The sequence below is a fragment of the Solanum lycopersicum genome, chromosome 5 (assembly GCF_036512215.1).
Source record: "Solanum lycopersicum chromosome 5, SLM_r2.1".
Classification (NCBI taxonomy): domain Eukaryota; kingdom Viridiplantae; phylum Streptophyta; class Magnoliopsida; order Solanales; family Solanaceae; genus Solanum; species Solanum lycopersicum.
Window position 1 is genome coordinate 67,523,298 of NC_090804.1, and position 17,982 is coordinate 67,541,279.

General features: G+C 34.6%; 3 protein-coding genes across 3 annotated transcripts; all 3 read right to left on the bottom strand.

The window, feature by feature from the left end:
• Positions 1-269: 269 nt before the first annotated feature.
• Positions 270-3,213, bottom strand: LOC101268869 (alpha/beta hydrolase family protein). The gene is made up of 4 exons (NM_001329550.1): positions 3,059-3,213; positions 1,362-1,728; positions 1,042-1,283; positions 270-639 (listed from the first exon to the last, which is right to left on the bottom strand). The coding sequence occupies exons 1-4, from the start codon at positions 3,166-3,168 to the stop codon at positions 393-395; spliced, it is 966 nt and encodes a 321-aa protein (NP_001316479.1). The 5' UTR covers positions 3,169-3,213; the 3' UTR covers positions 270-392.
• Positions 3,214-5,809: 2,596 nt separating this feature from the next.
• On the bottom strand, positions 5,810-7,883 carry LOC101267809 (pectinesterase-like). The gene is made up of 2 exons (XM_004239754.5): positions 6,766-7,883; positions 5,810-6,561 (listed from the first exon to the last, which is right to left on the bottom strand). The coding sequence occupies exons 1-2, from the start codon at positions 7,727-7,729 to the stop codon at positions 5,861-5,863; spliced, it is 1,665 nt and encodes a 554-aa protein (XP_004239802.1). The 5' UTR covers positions 7,730-7,883; the 3' UTR covers positions 5,810-5,860.
• Positions 7,884-8,025: 142 nt separating this feature from the next.
• Positions 8,026-16,958, bottom strand: LOC101267526 (probable acyl-CoA dehydrogenase IBR3). The gene is made up of 17 exons (XM_004239753.5): positions 16,698-16,958; positions 14,582-14,716; positions 14,205-14,345; positions 13,939-14,070; positions 13,474-13,659; positions 13,245-13,322; positions 12,954-13,073; positions 12,327-12,425; positions 12,119-12,236; positions 11,415-11,677; positions 11,126-11,320; positions 10,686-10,828; positions 9,698-9,782; positions 9,401-9,610; positions 8,728-8,880; positions 8,497-8,601; positions 8,026-8,407 (listed from the first exon to the last, which is right to left on the bottom strand). The coding sequence occupies exons 1-17, from the start codon at positions 16,830-16,832 to the stop codon at positions 8,216-8,218; spliced, it is 2,490 nt and encodes an 829-aa protein (XP_004239801.1). The 5' UTR covers positions 16,833-16,958; the 3' UTR covers positions 8,026-8,215.
• Between the last annotated feature and the right edge of the window lie 1,024 nt (positions 16,959-17,982).

A 17,982-nucleotide genomic window follows, 5' to 3' on the forward strand; every position in this document is an offset into this window, starting at 1 on the left:
TCTAAGAAGCATAGACTGTACACAGACTTTACTTTTACCTAAAAGTTAAAGAGGTTGTTTCCGACAAACCCTTGACACACCAAACCTACTACAAAACAATAACATAATGTAATCCTACAAAATAAAATCTGAACAATGTAGATTGTACGTAGACTTTATCAGTACCTCATCGTTTCCGACAAGCCCTAAGCTCACAAAACTACTATTCCAATGAGTTTTCATATAGAAATTCAGTAGTTTTATTGAAATTTTGTGCCAGTAATAAAATATTCACCAACTGTGAATGTAGTTATTATCACATATATTAACTTAAATATTATTATAATGTTCCAAATTCAAACTTATTTTAACGAACACTGCTTACACAAAATACTGCATACGATAGAGAAAGTTTAGAAGTTTTGAATGAAGTCATAGATGTGTTTGCTAATCTCATGTGGCCTTTCTTGATTGACAAAGTGAGCTGCACCTTCTAAAACCACAACTTCCTCCAACAATGGAACATCATTCTTAAATCCACCATTGTGTATGTACTCTTTAGCACCTGGTATATGATAAACCAAGTCGAATTCCCCGACGATAAACTTGGTCGGAACTTTAAGTTGAGCCCCTGTCCATGGTGCTGTGAGTTCCCAGTTTCTACATCTCATAAGACGCGAACATTAGGATGCATGAATGAAGAAGTTGATCGCGAGAGTCTAAAAGCAACTAATAGCGTCTACGTTTGTTCAGACTCTTTAGAAATGCTACCGAGTGTGTTTTGGAGGATCGGCCACAAGTGTGCAACAATTTTGAGAGAGTCTGAGCAACATAGAGTAGTACGATAATGTTCATTAACTTCACAATTTTCTTGACTTCCTCGAAAACATGTCTTAAACTAAAACTAAAAGTCTCTTGACAAAGATCAAATGTATGCAATTGTAAATGCAACAACAAAATCCTTAATCCAAAATAGTCGAAACAAACGTGAACTATATAATCATACATGATACAACTAACGCGTTGAACAAATACGATATTGCAAAGGTGGGAAACACTTACATGGGTAAAGCGCGGTAATAGTTAACTCCACCAGTGAAACCAGTCTTCTCAAACTTGTTTGCATAGTAATCTAACTCTTCCTCAGAAAGCCACGATGAAAGGGCAACCGGAGCATCAGGAAGAGCTTCAAGACCTTTGCCTTTAGGAAAATAAAAAGGTGCAGTATCGCGGAATGTCAATATTTTCTTAAGAACAGACTTAGCACCAATTGGAGCAAATTCAGCTTCAATATCACCCGGTACCTGCAAGGTAAAAATCATAGTAAAGATCCCTATATCGAACACAAATGAAACGGATACAGAGATGAAAACAGAGAGAACCTGAAATCTCGAGATATAATGATCTTCCCCATATACAGCCTTTAGCCCCTCAACAGTATTCATATTTGGATTCCGCGGGAAAAAATGGACACTCGAATTCACCAAGGCTTTAACTTTATCTGGCCTAAAGAGACATAGATGCCAAGCAATTAACGCACCCCAGTCGTGTGCAACGACAAACACCTTTTCTTCATTAGGAGAAATGGCTTCAAGCAGTGCAACAACATCACCTACAAGGTGAAAAATACTGAACTTTGAAGGGTCGTTAAGGGGTGCACCAGTAGTATCTCCATAACCCCGTAAGTCAGGTGCAACAGCACGGTACCCACGTTCAGCTAAGTAGACCATTTGGTGGCGCCATGAGTACCTATTGCGGAATTTTCGGGATTAACTATCATAGAACCTTAAAATATGTCAACTCCTTTAACTATATACATATTAACCTTAGTTCATCGATATGAGACTGATGTCAGCAGTGGTGGAGCTACATTGTAGGAAGGGGGTTCATCCAAACCCTCTTCGATGAAAAATTATATTATTTATATATGGTTAAAATAATTTTATATAGATATATAGTAGATGTTGAACCCCTTCAGCTATTTCATATATCTATTTATGCAGATTTTGAACCCCTTTATTGAAAATCCTGATGTGTATAATAAAAAGATGTGACATATATTATATTGTAGTTAATTTAGAACATTGAGATCACAAACAATAAATTTTTCAAAATTTGAGTTGGAAATATGTAATAAAAACACTTATTCAGATGCTAAATTTGAAATATGTCGTAGTTTGAGTGTCGAAATTAATTTATTGGCAGGGATTGTTCATGTATTGCAACATAAGAATTAACGAGATTCAGGCAAGCCTAGTGAGACGAATTGTATAGTGCAAAATAATTCCAATTACAATTTTTCCTTCGTACGAAGTTTACAACACAATAATTTAACGAGATCCGTTCAAGATCAGTTCTCGAGGCAAAAGCAGAGAGAATTTTTCACTATGGATGAGCATACAATCCATATTAATATACAAATCTCATGTAGTCCCTAATTAACACAAAATATCTTGTTAAAAGGACGACGAATGAGAAAGAACGTTTTATGGAAATTGTCATGAATACATTTATGAGTTTCTAAAAAGAATTTTGTTCTTCACAAAATGATTTCCCAAACTTATTAGAAAACAATAACATACCCAGTATAATCCTATAAAACAGGGGTCTAAAGAGCACAGTCTGTATACAGACTTTACCCTTACTTAAAAAATTAGAAAGATGGTCTCCGACAGATCCTCGGTGCACCAAACCTACTAGAAAACAACAACATACCTAGTATAAAGTAGGGTCTACTAGAGCTTAGCACGTATACAGACTTTATCCTTTCTTAAAAGTTAAAGAGATGGTCTCCGACAAACCCTCAATTTACCAAACCTACTAGAAAACAACAACATACACAGTGTAATCTCATAAAATGAGATCTGAACAATGTACACTGTATGCATACTTTACTACTAACTCAAAGTTAGAGAGTTTGTGAGATCTGAACAATGTAGACTGTATGCAGATTTTATCACTACTTTATAGTTAGTTAGAGAAATTATTTCCGTCAGATCCTCGAGTCACTAAAACATACTATAAAATATAATATAATTTAGAATTTACAAAATTATTTCAAAATTGAAGCAAATAATACCAGAGCTCAGGGAATCCATGGATGAAGAGGATTGTTGGGCCTTGGCCTAATTCTGCTATGTGCATATTTAAGCCATTTACAGCTACCATCTTGTGCTCTATCTTATCCATTTTTTATTCTATCTTTTTCTCTCTGTGTGTGATTTTATTAGCCTTGGTGTTGTTGACAAGTGTAAGCAATAGCCTGTTATAAATACAAGTAATTGCACCAAATTTCTGACACGTGTCAATTTGACAAATTTATCATTAGATTGTGTCCAGAGCGATATTTTATTAAACATAAAAAATATCAACACGGATAAGTACAAGCAGAAAAAGGCTAAGCCTGATTTTACTAATCCTAATGAAGTATTTAATTTTTACTATCTAACTAGTGTTTATATATTTAAATTTTACAAAACTTTTTTGTGTTATTTTTAACAATTATGTATAAATAAATTAATCACTTAAAATATGTTAAGTAATCTCGATAAATTGTAAAAACTATAGAGATTTGTTATTATTGAAATTAATATGTATTATTAAAAAATATGATATATTTTATGTGATTAATTAAAACTTAATTAAATCATGTAATTTGATAATAGATATTCTTGTTCATTATTGATTTGATATTCGATTTATAAAATAATAAATAATGTATTTTCTAATTAATTAAACAAATATTATTGAAGATAAATTTTTGATATAATAAAAAAAGTAAAATTTTTCCATACAAATCTAAATTAGTTTTTCGGGTGATCAAGTAAATCGGAGCAGCTGAAATTCTCGAAATTCGATCCACTTTGAATTCCTTAAGATTAATATATGGTATCTCCAACTCACTTTTCTTGCTCGGAATCATAATTACGGCGAGTCGGCCGGAGGAACGCCGGCGAGTTTTCCGGCAAGGAGAGCTCGACCCAGTTCTACTCTCAGTAATATACACAGGCCCATAAGTTGTTCGGCCGGAAACAGTACGCCGGCGGTGGAAGCTGCCGGAGTTGAGATCACCGGCGTTGGTATTTTTCCACTTTATGAAGAACAGAGCATTTTTCCACCATTTTTTCCGTGGCTATGTTTTTTATTCTTCATTGGTTCTTTCAAAATCTGCTGTTTAAACAGTAATTAGAATCCCAAATTATTGAATATTGAAATAAATTTGATTCAAATTGACTAAAATTGAACATTAGAAGTATGTATATTATAACTGCATACTCATTACTCATTAGTTAAATAAATATTACTAACTAGCGGATTCTGAATTTTAAGTTTATAAGTTTTGAATTTTACGATAAAACAAGTTGATATGACTTTCGAGACCGATTCGCTAAATTTTAAGTTTATAAATTTTGAATTTTACGATAAAACAATTTGATATGACTTTTGAGACAGATGATTTACAAATTTATTAATACATCATAAAGTTTGAATCAAAGTTATTGGCTTTATCGAAAAACTCGTAAGTTATATAGTAGTGATAGTAAATGTCACCCAGTACCTAAGGGCGGAGTTATGGCCTATTTTGATAAACTAGATATTTTATGTACATATTTCGTAAGATGGATACTCGTACTTTCAAAAGGCTAAACAATACCTTTTTAACTTATTTAACTAGACTAGAGAAACAAGGATCAATTCTATGTGTCGTAGATATTCTAGATCCGTCTTTATTCGAGAAAGGCAACAGAATATCAAGAGAATTAAATATATTTTCGAGCTATATAAAGATTAAAATTAAAAAGAAGAGGGGATTTACCTGGAAATAATCGATTTGAGCGTCGAAGCCATAGTCGTCATCATTAAAATGTTGAGATTCTGCAATGGAGAAAATAGGGGACTTGTTTGACATTATTTTTTTATAATTTTAAATGGAAAAAGGGGGGAAATGAGGCGATAAAAGGACGAGGACGAGAACATCGAGAAAGGAAATGGGAATTTAAATGGGGAGCGGGCTAGCCGTTTGTATTTGCAACTCCTATTTAATTATTTGGATTTTTTAGTCCATTATGGAACGTTTGGTAGGGAAATAAATTATTTTGAATTAATATTGATGAGATAATAATATATGAATTAATTATTCTGAAACTATTGATTCTTATTTTTTATGATATTTACCTTTATATATTTTATAAATTTATAAATATATTTTTTCAATTAGAGCTCTGCATACATTTATATTTTTTAATTTTATGTGTGAACAAGTAGATAATTAAATTTATATAAAGTTGAATAAATAGATACATATTCTACATGACATCCTATATGACAATTTAAGTCATTTGTTGCGTTCTATTTATATTATGCTATGGAAGACTCGTGAGCTTATTTATTCAACTTTATACAAATTTAATTATATACTTATACACAATCAAAATTGAAGTGTGAACTGAGACTAATTTAGAGACCACATATATATATATATATATATATATATATATATATATATATATATATATATATATATATATTATGCCTTTTATAAATACTTTTTAAATTAGCTCGCCAAAATATAAAAGTTAAACTCTTGTATAAAAGACATAAACATAATCGTGTCATTTAACTTGGTCTCAGCTAGTATGTATGTTCCTCAACTTAGATATTTAAATTTTTGTAAAGTTAAACATATAGAAACACGAATCTTACATGAAATATACAAATCAGTTCGACTAAAACTCACGTGAGACGTGTATGTATACTTATTCAACTTTATATCGTTTCAAATCTTTACTTGTGCATATCCAAAATTAAAAATCATAAATGTCAGTTCAGATCAAGTTAAACGACGTAATAATGATTCATTTTAAACATTACAAAGTCATATCTATACCTTCATCAAACCAGATTCATATGGAACACCACTCAATCTAACCCACTCATCTGCCAATATAAAAACTCCAGGGGCAAATCCAGCAGCAATTTCTTTTCCAATATTTTTCTTATAACCCCTCCAATTTACCCTATTATTACTATTTGCCCCAATTCCCCTGTTTTCATACTCTGCATAAAACAGAGTATGCAGTGCAAAATCTCCAGCCCATACAGACCATCCTTGTGGATCAATAAATCCATCGATCAACGATTGCATTATGATCGTCCTCGAAAACTCCTTCCATGGTCGTCCCAAATACGCTTTGATTGTCGGTTGAGTTGATATAAACTCATGTTCAGCTCTAATTTCGCAGTTTTGCATAACAATAGCACCAACTCCGCGCCTGTCTTTCCTCCCCTGTGCTGTAACCATACACGCTTGATTCGCCATCGGTTTCCTGACGATCATCTTGCAGCTTTGGAACACGGATGAGGCGTCTCCGAATATGAAGTCTATGGTTCCTGTTATGGTGCAATCACGAAAGAATTGGCGATAGGCGTGGACGTATAAGGTGTCTTGATAACCATCGAATTGACAGTTGTGGAAAATAGCCTTATCTCCTGATACACGAAGAGCAACTGCTTGATGCTTTATTGCTCCTGCTGTGTTCTCGATTCCGATGTCCTTTGCCATGAAATTATCTCCATTGATAGCTTCATTACGAAAAGAAACATGTTAAGAGAATGAAAGTTTCGTTTTCATGTGATGGTGTTTGACTGGAATATAGTTACAAAAATATCAATGTCACGAAAGACTTTACTTTCGAACTTTAAATGGTTTTAACGACGTAGAAATCTTTCAGAACGTTATGAAAAGAGAAGAGTGTCAGATAAATTGAGACGGAAATGAGTACTTACCAACTGTGGCAGTTTGAAAAGTGCCAATGCCATCAGCAAAGTTCTTGTTACCAGTAATTTTGGTTTTTGTTGGGCCTTCACCAATAAACACAATGTGGTTCATTTTTTTTGGAATATCAATATACTCTTTGTAAATACCAGCCTTGATGAAAATAACAAATTTTTGTGTATTTTTTTTGGGCACAGCTCTAAGGGCTTCATTTATTGATTTATATTGTCCACTACCATCAATAGCAACAACAACATTGGGCTTTAGCCCATTGGAATTAACTTCATTGAGCATTCTTTCATGAGCATTTAATAACCTCCGGTTTACACCGGGGATCTTCAGGTTCAGGTCCGTAAGGACCTGACCGAAGCTGGAGACCATAGCTAAACTATTGCTCGTGAGCTCGCCTGCATTTTTCAATAGTTTCCTCATTTTCTCACCGGTTTCACCAGTCGTGTTCTCAAAAGCGTCCAGACACGTTTCCTGATATGTGATGGACGCGCTGAGCCAGGTTTTGAGGTCGTCTGCGTAGTCTTTGAACTTAGTGGCGTCGAACACGCCGATTTCATCGAACGACCTCCTCACGTCGTCGATCGCGACGTCGAGGAGGTCCCCGCACGTCTTCAACGCGTCTTTCGTCCGGGGATCTTTCGAGGCCTCGTTGATCAACAAGGCGGAATTTTTTATAACGTCAAAGAGATCGTTAATCGTGGCGCCAAACGCAACCTTAAGTAGGTCTTTTGGATCATTAGTGTTGTTAGCCTTAGCAAGACTTTTTACACATGTTTCTTTATAATCAGTTTGTTGACAAATAACATTAACAGACTTTGCAGAAGTTGAAATTTGAGAATCATTGTTATTATTAGATGAATTATCTTCATTCCTCTTGCTGGTAGTTGAAATGGCTGCTGCAACCACACAAGCCACTAGAAGAAGTGAAGCAATGCTACCAATTGCAACCTTGTTAACCCCCATAATTAATTTAAATAAAAAATATAAATATGGGGTTAAATAATTATGTAAGAGGCAAATTGCTCCCCCTTTTGCTTGAAATTTTGGAGAAAAAATGAAAACTATTTATAGGTATTTTTTGTCCTAATGGGAGAGAATAGAGTCCCCTAGTTTTCTTTGGTTGTGCTATAATTAAGGTTTAATCTAGGAATTTTAATTACAGGATTTTCTTGATTTATTCAATTGTTTTTTTTTCTCTACCACAAATTTATATATTTTTCTATTCAAATTATAAAAAGTAATATGGATATAGCAATGCATTAACAAGCCACTCCACAAACATTCATTGACAGTTGTGAAATTGTTGAAACAATTTTCACTATCAGTATTTAGATTTCTATATTTTACAAGACTGTGGTATATACAGCCTTGTATTTTTTTTTTCATGCAGCACTTTTTTCGATTTTTATTTTATATTGTATTTCGCGATAGTTATACTATATAAGGTTTTCAAAGCCGGGATTTCCTTAGCTCAGTTTTCGCGATTGTTCCCAAGTGTACTTCATCAGGACCATCTGCAATTCTCAATGTCCTAGCAGTAGCCCAGAGATGAGCAAGAACAGTATCGCCGGATACACCAGCAGCACCGTGCACTTGCATTGCAGTATCGAGAACCATCAATGCCATGTTTGGTGCAGCGACCTGTAAGTCAAATGACTCGTGGTATAGGATTCAAAATAGGAACGGTGATGCTTATCGTGTAAAGGTTTAGTTATGATGGTCTAGCTCACCTTTGCCATCGCGATTGTAGCACGAGCCTTTTTGTTTCCGAGGCGGTCAAGCTGATCAGCAGCTTCCAGAACCAGTAATCTGGTTTTCTCTAGTTCAATTCGACACTGCAAACATCAATGGTAAATGCCATTCATGTAAACATTACTATAGAATTGAACGGAAAAAAAGAGAGAAATGAGCTTTTGTTTCCTGCGAATACTGTGCAAGCTTAAAGTTGGAGGGAAACTAACTTTGGCAACATCCGAAAGGAATGCACCGTGTTTGGCAATTAATTTTCCAAAAGCTCGTCTTTCAAGAGCCCGTTGAACCATCATCTGCATGCCGCGTTCGGCTGCACCTATTAGCCTCATGCAATGATGCAACCTTCCAGGACCTAGCCTACCCTGCAAGAATAAAATCAAAGCACTAACAAGTTTCAGATGATCATTCCATGTGCTGCATAGAGTTTCTCTTAACGAACCCAAAACATGCAGTTATTTGGGGCGGAATTGAATAATTAAGAGATACACGATGAGACAGAGGAGAGCACTTAGACAATTCACTTTGTGTACAGGGAAGTTTGCTAGCAGGAATTTCCCAGGGTGTATTACTATTTTATCATTTCAAATGATGTTTTCTTACAAGGATGTCCTAGTCAAGGAGATAGTCGCATTCTCTATTTGTTCTTTGTTTTCTCCTCCCCAACCTGTTTTTCCTTATCTTATCAAGAAAAAAAGAAAGTGATTTCTTCATCAGTAATACCACAAAACCTCATTTAATGTACTTTTCTAGGTCGGGGCAACTCAAAGGAACGTGCAAAAAGAAATCATGTTTGTTTAAATGAAATAAATTCTATATCATAATAACGCTAGAAAAAGACTCAAATTCTAAATGTATGATTCCTCAAAAAGCAAACACCTTTACCTGGGCAATCTCAAAGCCACGCCCCTCACCGAGTAGAATATTGTTCGCAGGGACGGATACATTCTCAAAAAATATTTCCGCATGCCCATGAGGTGCATCGTCAAAACCAAATACTGTCAGTGGTCTCTTTATCGTAATACCTGGAGTATTAATGTCTACCAAGATCATGGATTGTTGTTTATGCTTAGGAGCAGTTAAGTCAGTTTTTCCCTGTCATTAATTCAAATTAGCGATATCCAAGAATGAACAATAGAACAGAAGTCAATCATATTTCTCATTTGAAAAACGAACACTAACCATCACAATGAGAAGTTTGCACCTCGGATCCATGGCTCCACTGGTCCACCACTTCTTCCCATTGATGATATAAGAGTCTCCATGTCTATACAAAGCAATTTTTTCGCATAATTAAGTTTATTAAACACAACAACTCCAGCATATGTGGGTGATATGATCAAAATATCGATAAAAGCTAGAGTGAATGTAAAAACATAGAACAATCAGGCTGAATCTAATCCCTTTAGATTCATGAAAAAGGTTCTTACTTTACGAGATTGCAAGATACTTGAATCCCAACATGCATTACAAACTTCTTTACATTTCGACACACTACACATGATACAAGTGTTCCCATACAAGTTTTGTGAAATCCAGCTTCGCTATACATGAATAAAAATTATGAGGTGACTTGTAGAAGATATTAGGATTATGGTTTGATGGATTATTTAATTGTTTCTTTCACCATTAAAATAGTAAGGCGTACATGACTAGCTCCTCATTTAGAAATGCCCAATTGAACCATGTAAACAACAAGTTTGAGGGAGTACTACCTATCCAGACAAGGAAGGAAAAGAATATTAGAACCGAGGAATATTAGAGAGTAACACTATTCGAGGAGCATCTTAATAAGAGAAATTGATCATGAGACAAGGATAAAAAGAATAACGAAAAATCATTAACAAGTTCTTGTTAGCATTTCCAGTATCTTACGTTGAAAATCTCTTATTATGCCTTTTCTCTCCATTGTTTTTACCACTTTGCACCCCATCCCAAGCCTCCCCAAGAATAGGGGAGGGGGATTGTTGGGGAATGTAGAAACTGCAACTGATAATACATGCAAGTCTACGCTTTTGCAGTCCCAATATACCCACTGGTCCTTATGAAGGTGCTAAAGCATCTTATGCTCAAGTATACCACCATAGTAAGATAACAAATTTCCCAAGAATAATAAACAGAAAGGGGAAAAGTTTCTTTCTTTTTTACTCCTCAAAGATGCAGCTTGTACCTTTTGATGGAACATTCTATATTAGTAGCATCTGAGGAAGCAACTTGTGGCTCTGTCATTGCAAAGCCAGACCGTGTCTTTCCCTCAAGCAAGGGGACAAGCCATTCCTTTATCTGTTCCCTGTTCCCATACCGGAGTAATACCTGAAAGGACAAAGGCATCCCAGAGAGTTAGAAGATAACAAGTCCTGAACTGAACAGGGTAGAAAACAAGCAAATGTCCTCCAGGAATCTGGTTTAGTTTTTCACTGGCGGCAATATCCTCTAGAAATTGTGCAAGCGACAACAAATCATCATCTACTTATTGAAGAAAATAGTCTATCATCCTTTTAGTTGTTTGTCCAATAGTTTCAGTAGAAATCTCCAACTTTTAGTTCAACGAAGATCACAGTAATAGTTGGCACTCATTATCTGTAAATGTAAAAAATACAGTTCTTATACCTCCATATTTCCTGTATCAGGCGCTCCACAATTGAAAATCTGCGGTGCCCAAACAGAACGACCCATAATTTCACAAAGATATCCATACTCGAGGTTCGAAAGTCCAGCACCTAATAAACGATTGAATTTGTTTTCAACTAGGGAATCATTTCCGCTGCCAAAGATCAATTCTCTTGCCCGTGCAGCACTATCAAACTGCATGTTTGTGTGAACAATATTAGAGTAGATGTCTTATAAAATAAATCTTCGGGAGTATCTGTTATACCAGAAAAAAACTTTGCAAACTCACCGGTATCCACAGGTTCCAAAGGCCTTCTCTTTTTGCCAGATCCTTTAACTTCTCCTCATCTGGGTGAATTGTCCAGCGCATGGTAGACAGTGCAAGCTTGTAAAAGTCACTTTCCCTTGGATATATGTGATCCTCCATGAACTTTATCAATTTGTCTCTCAGATTTTGAACCTTCTCACTAGGCACAAATTTCCCACTCGTAGGTGTTACTTGAATTTGGCTTTCACTTCCAAAAATCCTGATATTATCCTCTCTAGTTGTTTCTGTAAGAGAAAATCACAACAAATTCTGGGTTGAGAAATCAGGTAAACTGTAAAATGTAAGGAAAATTTTCTTGATTGTTCTGCAGGCAAGCAACACAAGTGATGGACTTTCAATAACAATTTACAAATTCACCAAACAGGAAGAGTTAACACAAGATAACTAATGGTCGACCTGCGAATGTTACATATGTTTCAAAGGATAGTGGGTGCAAAAGTCCAGTTAAAGGAATCTATGAAAGTCAAATGACATTCAAGTCATGAATAATGAGCAGTCAAGGTTTGATTTGAGAATAATACAAGATTTTGCGCCACCTTTGAGGATTTCTCGATATACACATATAAAAGATTTAGGAATAACTAAAAGGTCAGCAAGAGAAACAAAATTAGAGGGAAGTATTTTCTAAGCTTATCCAGATACAGTCATAAAAAAACAGTATTTACCAGATGGTGGGTGAAGGGGGAGAACAGATTTTCTTTGAATAAATAACCATGCAGTTTTGATGAAGGAATCAGCCTTTTCCCCTGCAAACCGGGCACGTTCACCTCCAGAAGCATTACCCTATTAAGTGAATTATTAATCCTTCTTAACAAAAGTTCATGGACCAAAAGAAAGTGATATCATCCACATTACAGGTCAAAAGGGCGATACCATGATCCATCTGCTGTGTATACCAGCAAATATTGAAGCACCACGAAACAAAGAAAAGGCAATGTAGAACTTCCACTGATCAACCGGCCAAGGTCTTCCCTGATTGCCATTATTAAAGTCAAAGAAAGACAGTTAGAATCCTGACATACAGTAAATTAACCTTCTACACAATTAAATTAGTAATTTGAGTTCACAAAACGTGTAACGAAAGCTTAACTTTCCTGTATTATTGCATTTCTAGGGTCAGTTTCTATTTTGAGTAGGGTGTTGGGGCTGATACTGATAATGTAATAGTGAATATCAAGAAATTGGAAATGAATAGTTAAATCTCTTCATTGATCTTTCGTAGAGACTAACAAAAAAGGCCATGAAATTTAAGATGACAATAGTGCTCCATACATATTCAATTATTCAGATAAAGGGAAAGATACCACAGGTAGGCATTCCCAAAAAATATCACAATCTATGCTCATATATCCAATGTTTTTCTCATTGCAAAACAACAAGAACAAATTCTTTAGTGCTGACAGATGAAATTCACTGAACTAGTCCATTCAAAACACCATAAAAGAAATTCCTCTTCCCATGAATAACCTTTTAACAAAGATAAAGAAAAGTGTGCCTTACAGCAGCTGAGCAATAATCTGCAAGGTATTCTGGAAGAGAAGGTATTCCTTCAGGGAAGCTGCTGCGCTCAAAGCCATCACTCTCGTCTAGATCTTCTAATGAAATACTCACAAAGTAGCTCTGATAGAAAAACAGGAAAAAATATGAAACTTAGGAATCCTCTTACTCAGCTCCATAAATAGTCCTGTGAAACTTAAAATCCTGACAAGATAATTAAGATAAACGGTGGTTCATCTAGTTATAAAAAAAATTATAAGAAAAGAATTACAAGTTGAAGTAGGGTGGCAGTACCAAGCAGCTGTAAGCAACATCAGACATCTGATTGCCCAAAGTCGACAGCTCCCAATCAAGAATTCCTATGACTCTGTCCTACAAGATCAACTTCAAAGTCAGGTGCACCTTCTTTGGGGGTAAGTGGGGTGGGGAGTGGGGGAACTTGACGCATATTGGAAAGGACTATTAATTACAGAGACTACAAGAAAGAACAAAAAGATTTATCAAACAATATCAATGACTGCACCTCTGTGGGATGAAACACAACATTGTCAATCCGAAAGTCACCATGTACTAAACCAGCTGTTTCCCCTAAGGAATCTTCAAGGGGAATATGTTGTCGCAACCAATCAACCAGCTCTAACATTTTAGGGTTTCTCCTGGACTTGCCCTCGCCAGTAGATAGAAGATATTGTTTGGCCCACCGCTCTACCTGAAGTAGGTCAGAGAATTTATTCACACAACAGAAGAACTCATACGCATGACACTGAAAACTATCCTCAAAGGACAAAGGAGCATAAATCAGACTGCACTTTAAGGGTAATTGAATGATGCAGGGTATATATCTGTAATATTTTTTGTTTCTTGATTTGGAGTAACAGGTAGGCACACTGTATTACTTGCCTAGCATGACGAATTTCAAGATTTAAGACCAATGCAACGAAAAACTATATCAAAATCTATTTTTCCCAAGAAATATAAGTTTGAGCACCTGTCTCTTACAGTAGTCTTTCCGCTTCCCGTAGTTACCTAAACCGATTGCATCAACATTGGCAGAGTGAACAGAGGCCAGCGCTTGAGAAACCGCACGACATATATCCCTCCTTTTCTTAGGCGATACATCCTAGAATAGATGGAGAGCACTTTTTATCTGGTTAATCTTTGAACCAAAAAGAAGCAAGCTACAGAAAACATATAATTTGTCGAATTCACAATTTAAGTAATCTTGGAGTATAAGGTTGAATATAGTGTTCATACAGGTAGGTTTGGGTCTATAAATATACGTCCTTCCAAATACTCCATAATGTAAAACGGAGTCCCAATCACACTTGAATCTGTACACAAGCAAAATACTTTGGGGACTGGAACCTGAGTATGAGTACCGAGTGCATGTAGAACCTGAAATGTCAAAATGTCAAAGATGAACACAACCAAATATTAACTATCAGAATAAAATAAATGAAGTCCTCTGAAGAGCTGTATTCGGCAACAACACCATGTAATACAAAAAGTAATTATGAAGTTACAAATTTGTGAAGGTCCGACCCACGCCCACCTCCAAGGAAAAGAAAACAACGTGACTAATTGACTGAAAGTAATTATATATAAATCAATCAGAGAACAGAATTTACAACCTCATACTCTCTCTCAACAGCATGAGCAGATGCCAGCAACTTTCCATGCGGTTTCTTTCTCAACACATATTTCTTAGCAAAAGTTCCTGAACGAGCCTCAATGAGAAAAGTAGGATTTGATTGTCCATGCCCAAACTGATTCACAAGGGAGACAACATTTTTACTATGAAAAACCTTGCAACTACAACTGTGTTAGAAATCGATAAGTGCATAACCGGAACATATGTATATTTGAAAATGTAGTGAAAATTTTACTAAAGAATTATACCCAAAGAGTGCAATGGTGAGTAGTACAACTATTTGTAATATGCATCTTATTACAATAGCTACATGTAAAAAAACTGAAGGAAACTAATCATCCTATCTACTTCCCCTACATTTTTATTTTTACACTGAAAGGCTAAAAGAGATAAACATCTAGACTTTAAGTTACAAATTTCTCGTTTAGCCTTCAATGGATCTCTGATTTCTTTCTTTCCATATAGTCCAGTATATAGCCACTGTTATAGTGTTCCACAATTTTTCGTCATTTTTTTGTAGTCTTCTCCTGTAGGACACAACGGAAGAGAGACTCATATAGATGATACCAATTAGTCAGGATTAAATTTTAGTCATCTTGGCAAAGAGTCCTTTGGTCTTGTTAGAATTTATACGTGGTGCCAGTAGGAAATGTAGAGAACTTCAAGTGCTAGAGAACTTATTTTGTTTGAATATGGACTAAGATGGGTTTAAATGAGCAACATAAATAGTAAAATTCTCTTAGGAATGAACCAAATGGAATCGGTTATTACCAGACAGCCGAGAGTATGGCCTACTATTCAATGAAGAGTCTGAAAAGCATGGTTGATCGGAGTATAAATCCCAACAGAGACAAAAACACTAACCTACTACCTGTGTTGGTGGGAGGTAATATGTATCCGATGGAATAGTTGAGGTGCGTGCAAGTTGATCAGACACCGACATTATAAAAACAAAATTGAATTGACAGTCATTAGTAATGCATTAAAAGTTAAAACTTATCAAATCTCGTTTAGGTAATTGCATCTCTAAACCAAATGAGGACACCATATTTCAGTGTAATGCCACTCACTCTTAGTATGTTAATATTGTTGCTGGCCAGCAAAAATACATTGCCTATACCAATGGGATGCAAAATAGCCCGCCCATTTACCAATTCAACCTATTTTGCACCCGCTCAATTCAACACATCTAAAAGTTGCGCTACGATAGCTGATATGTAACCCAAATTGATCCATCAGAAACCTTGTCCAAATACTTTTATAGGAACTTTCTATTTATTTGACATGTTATATAAAGCCATAAACTTTTTTAAAAAAAAAATAAAAAATCATAAGGTAACTAAACGAACTATCAGAAAACGAAAAAAAAAATTAAACTTGGTAAGAGCTAGATGCTCGTCTTGTGAACGATTGTTTAGCAATTTGAGCCTAAGTAACCTTTGCCTTAACTCAATCCATTTTGATCCGCCACAAATATATCTCAACCCGCCCATGTGACACCCCTTACCCATAAGGATAAATTCATCTTCTATTTTCCACATATCTTCCTTGGCTAGTGTTGAGTAATGTGAACATCCTGCTTATGGCAAGGCCCACGATCGGTTGGGTGGCCCGGGTCGGAGTCGTGATCGAACCCGACGCTTGCATGGTGGACTTAGTTAAGAAATAAAGTTGTGTCTTTGCTATAAGCTATAGCTTTTAGCATGATGCTAAGCTTTTGACCTTAACAGCCAGCATATTCTAATCTATCAAGCACCTAACTTAAGTATATTATCCATGTGGATAACTTACCAAATCCAGTAAAGCTCAAGACTTTTCTAGCTTTATTTATCATAATTCCCCCTCCAAAAAACAAACTCAAACTTTTTCTTATCAGATACTAATCAAAGTTATACTATAGTTCAATTAGAAAACTCACAAAAAAGTCATTTTTTTCAATTTTCATGATATATGAGCAATCAAAAACACACAACAAAAAAAAAAGTCAATTAGCCAGCAAAAAAACTTTATTATAAACATACATTAATCTCAATTTCGCTATAAGTTAAGAAGCTCAAATAAATTTAAAAAAAAAACTAAAATTTTCGATTTCATACCTGAGAAAGAGTGAAATTAGAGATACTTGAAGGGAATCCATGAACATTAGCAGATGCATAGCGAAGAAGAGCTTCAATGTCGAAACTCTGAGCCGGGTCGACCCGTCCGGTAAGATCCGATGTCCGAGTCGCCATCTCAAATCACCGAAGAACTCAAAAGAGAAGATACAAAAGCTTACGCAAGTGACTTTGTAATATCAATTTTGGGATTATCGAGGGCGATGTTATTTTTTTTTGTTTTACATGTCATCGTACATTAATAATTTGAATAATAAATTAACGAATAGTTACTATAAAAAGGTAAGTAAAAGATAATATATAATTATTAAAAAATACCAGAATAACCATGCATCACGTCAAATCAATTTGCTACTAATGGATTTGAATTATATAATCTAACCGTAATAATTAAAATAAATATTGTATTTAAACGAAATAATACATTATAAATACAACACGTAACAAACCATCCAAACGAGGTGGTTAATAAAATTAAAAAAAAATCGGTTTTCCAAAATTTGATTTAATATATTGTAGATTTAAATACGATATTATTAATAATATTTTTCTAATTTTACTGACTCGAACTAAAAACTTTCTGATTAAATATCGAGAAGAATTTTAATGGTAATTTATTATGATGTATAGGTGTACTTAACAGAATCAATCAAATGATTGATGAATAATGTGCATAAACTGAAATATATATTTTTTAATTTTTTTTAAAAAAATATTTTATATTTTTCCTCAATTATTATTCGACCTTTAAATAATTAAATATATGTGTTAATAATAAAATTTCAACTTCTTCTCAAAATAAATTGAGTCAAATATGAAAAGTAACTATTTGAGGAGAAATTTTCAGATATTCCTTTTTACAATAGATAACTTTATTATATTTATGTATATTAAAAAAATCAATTTTTATATATCAATTCCTACTAATATATATTTAATTTTGCATGGTTCCTCAAGATGCAAAGTGCTCCAATAAGCCTTGATTCTGGTGGCCTTTTTCAAAGGATTCAAAATGATATTTATTATATTTATTTATAATTTAATTTGTAAGAAGTCGATCTTTAATTTATTTTTTTATCCTAATAATTTAAGAATTATTCAATCTATTAACGTGGCTAATTATATATTGCTAGTGACGATAATTAGTGCGTGAAAATATGATTCGTTCAATTTACTTTAATTTAGATGAAAAGTATAAAACATTTATTCATGATTGGTGTATAAAAAGGGTGAGGCAAATCTTTGAAAGATTTTTAAAAAAAGTCCC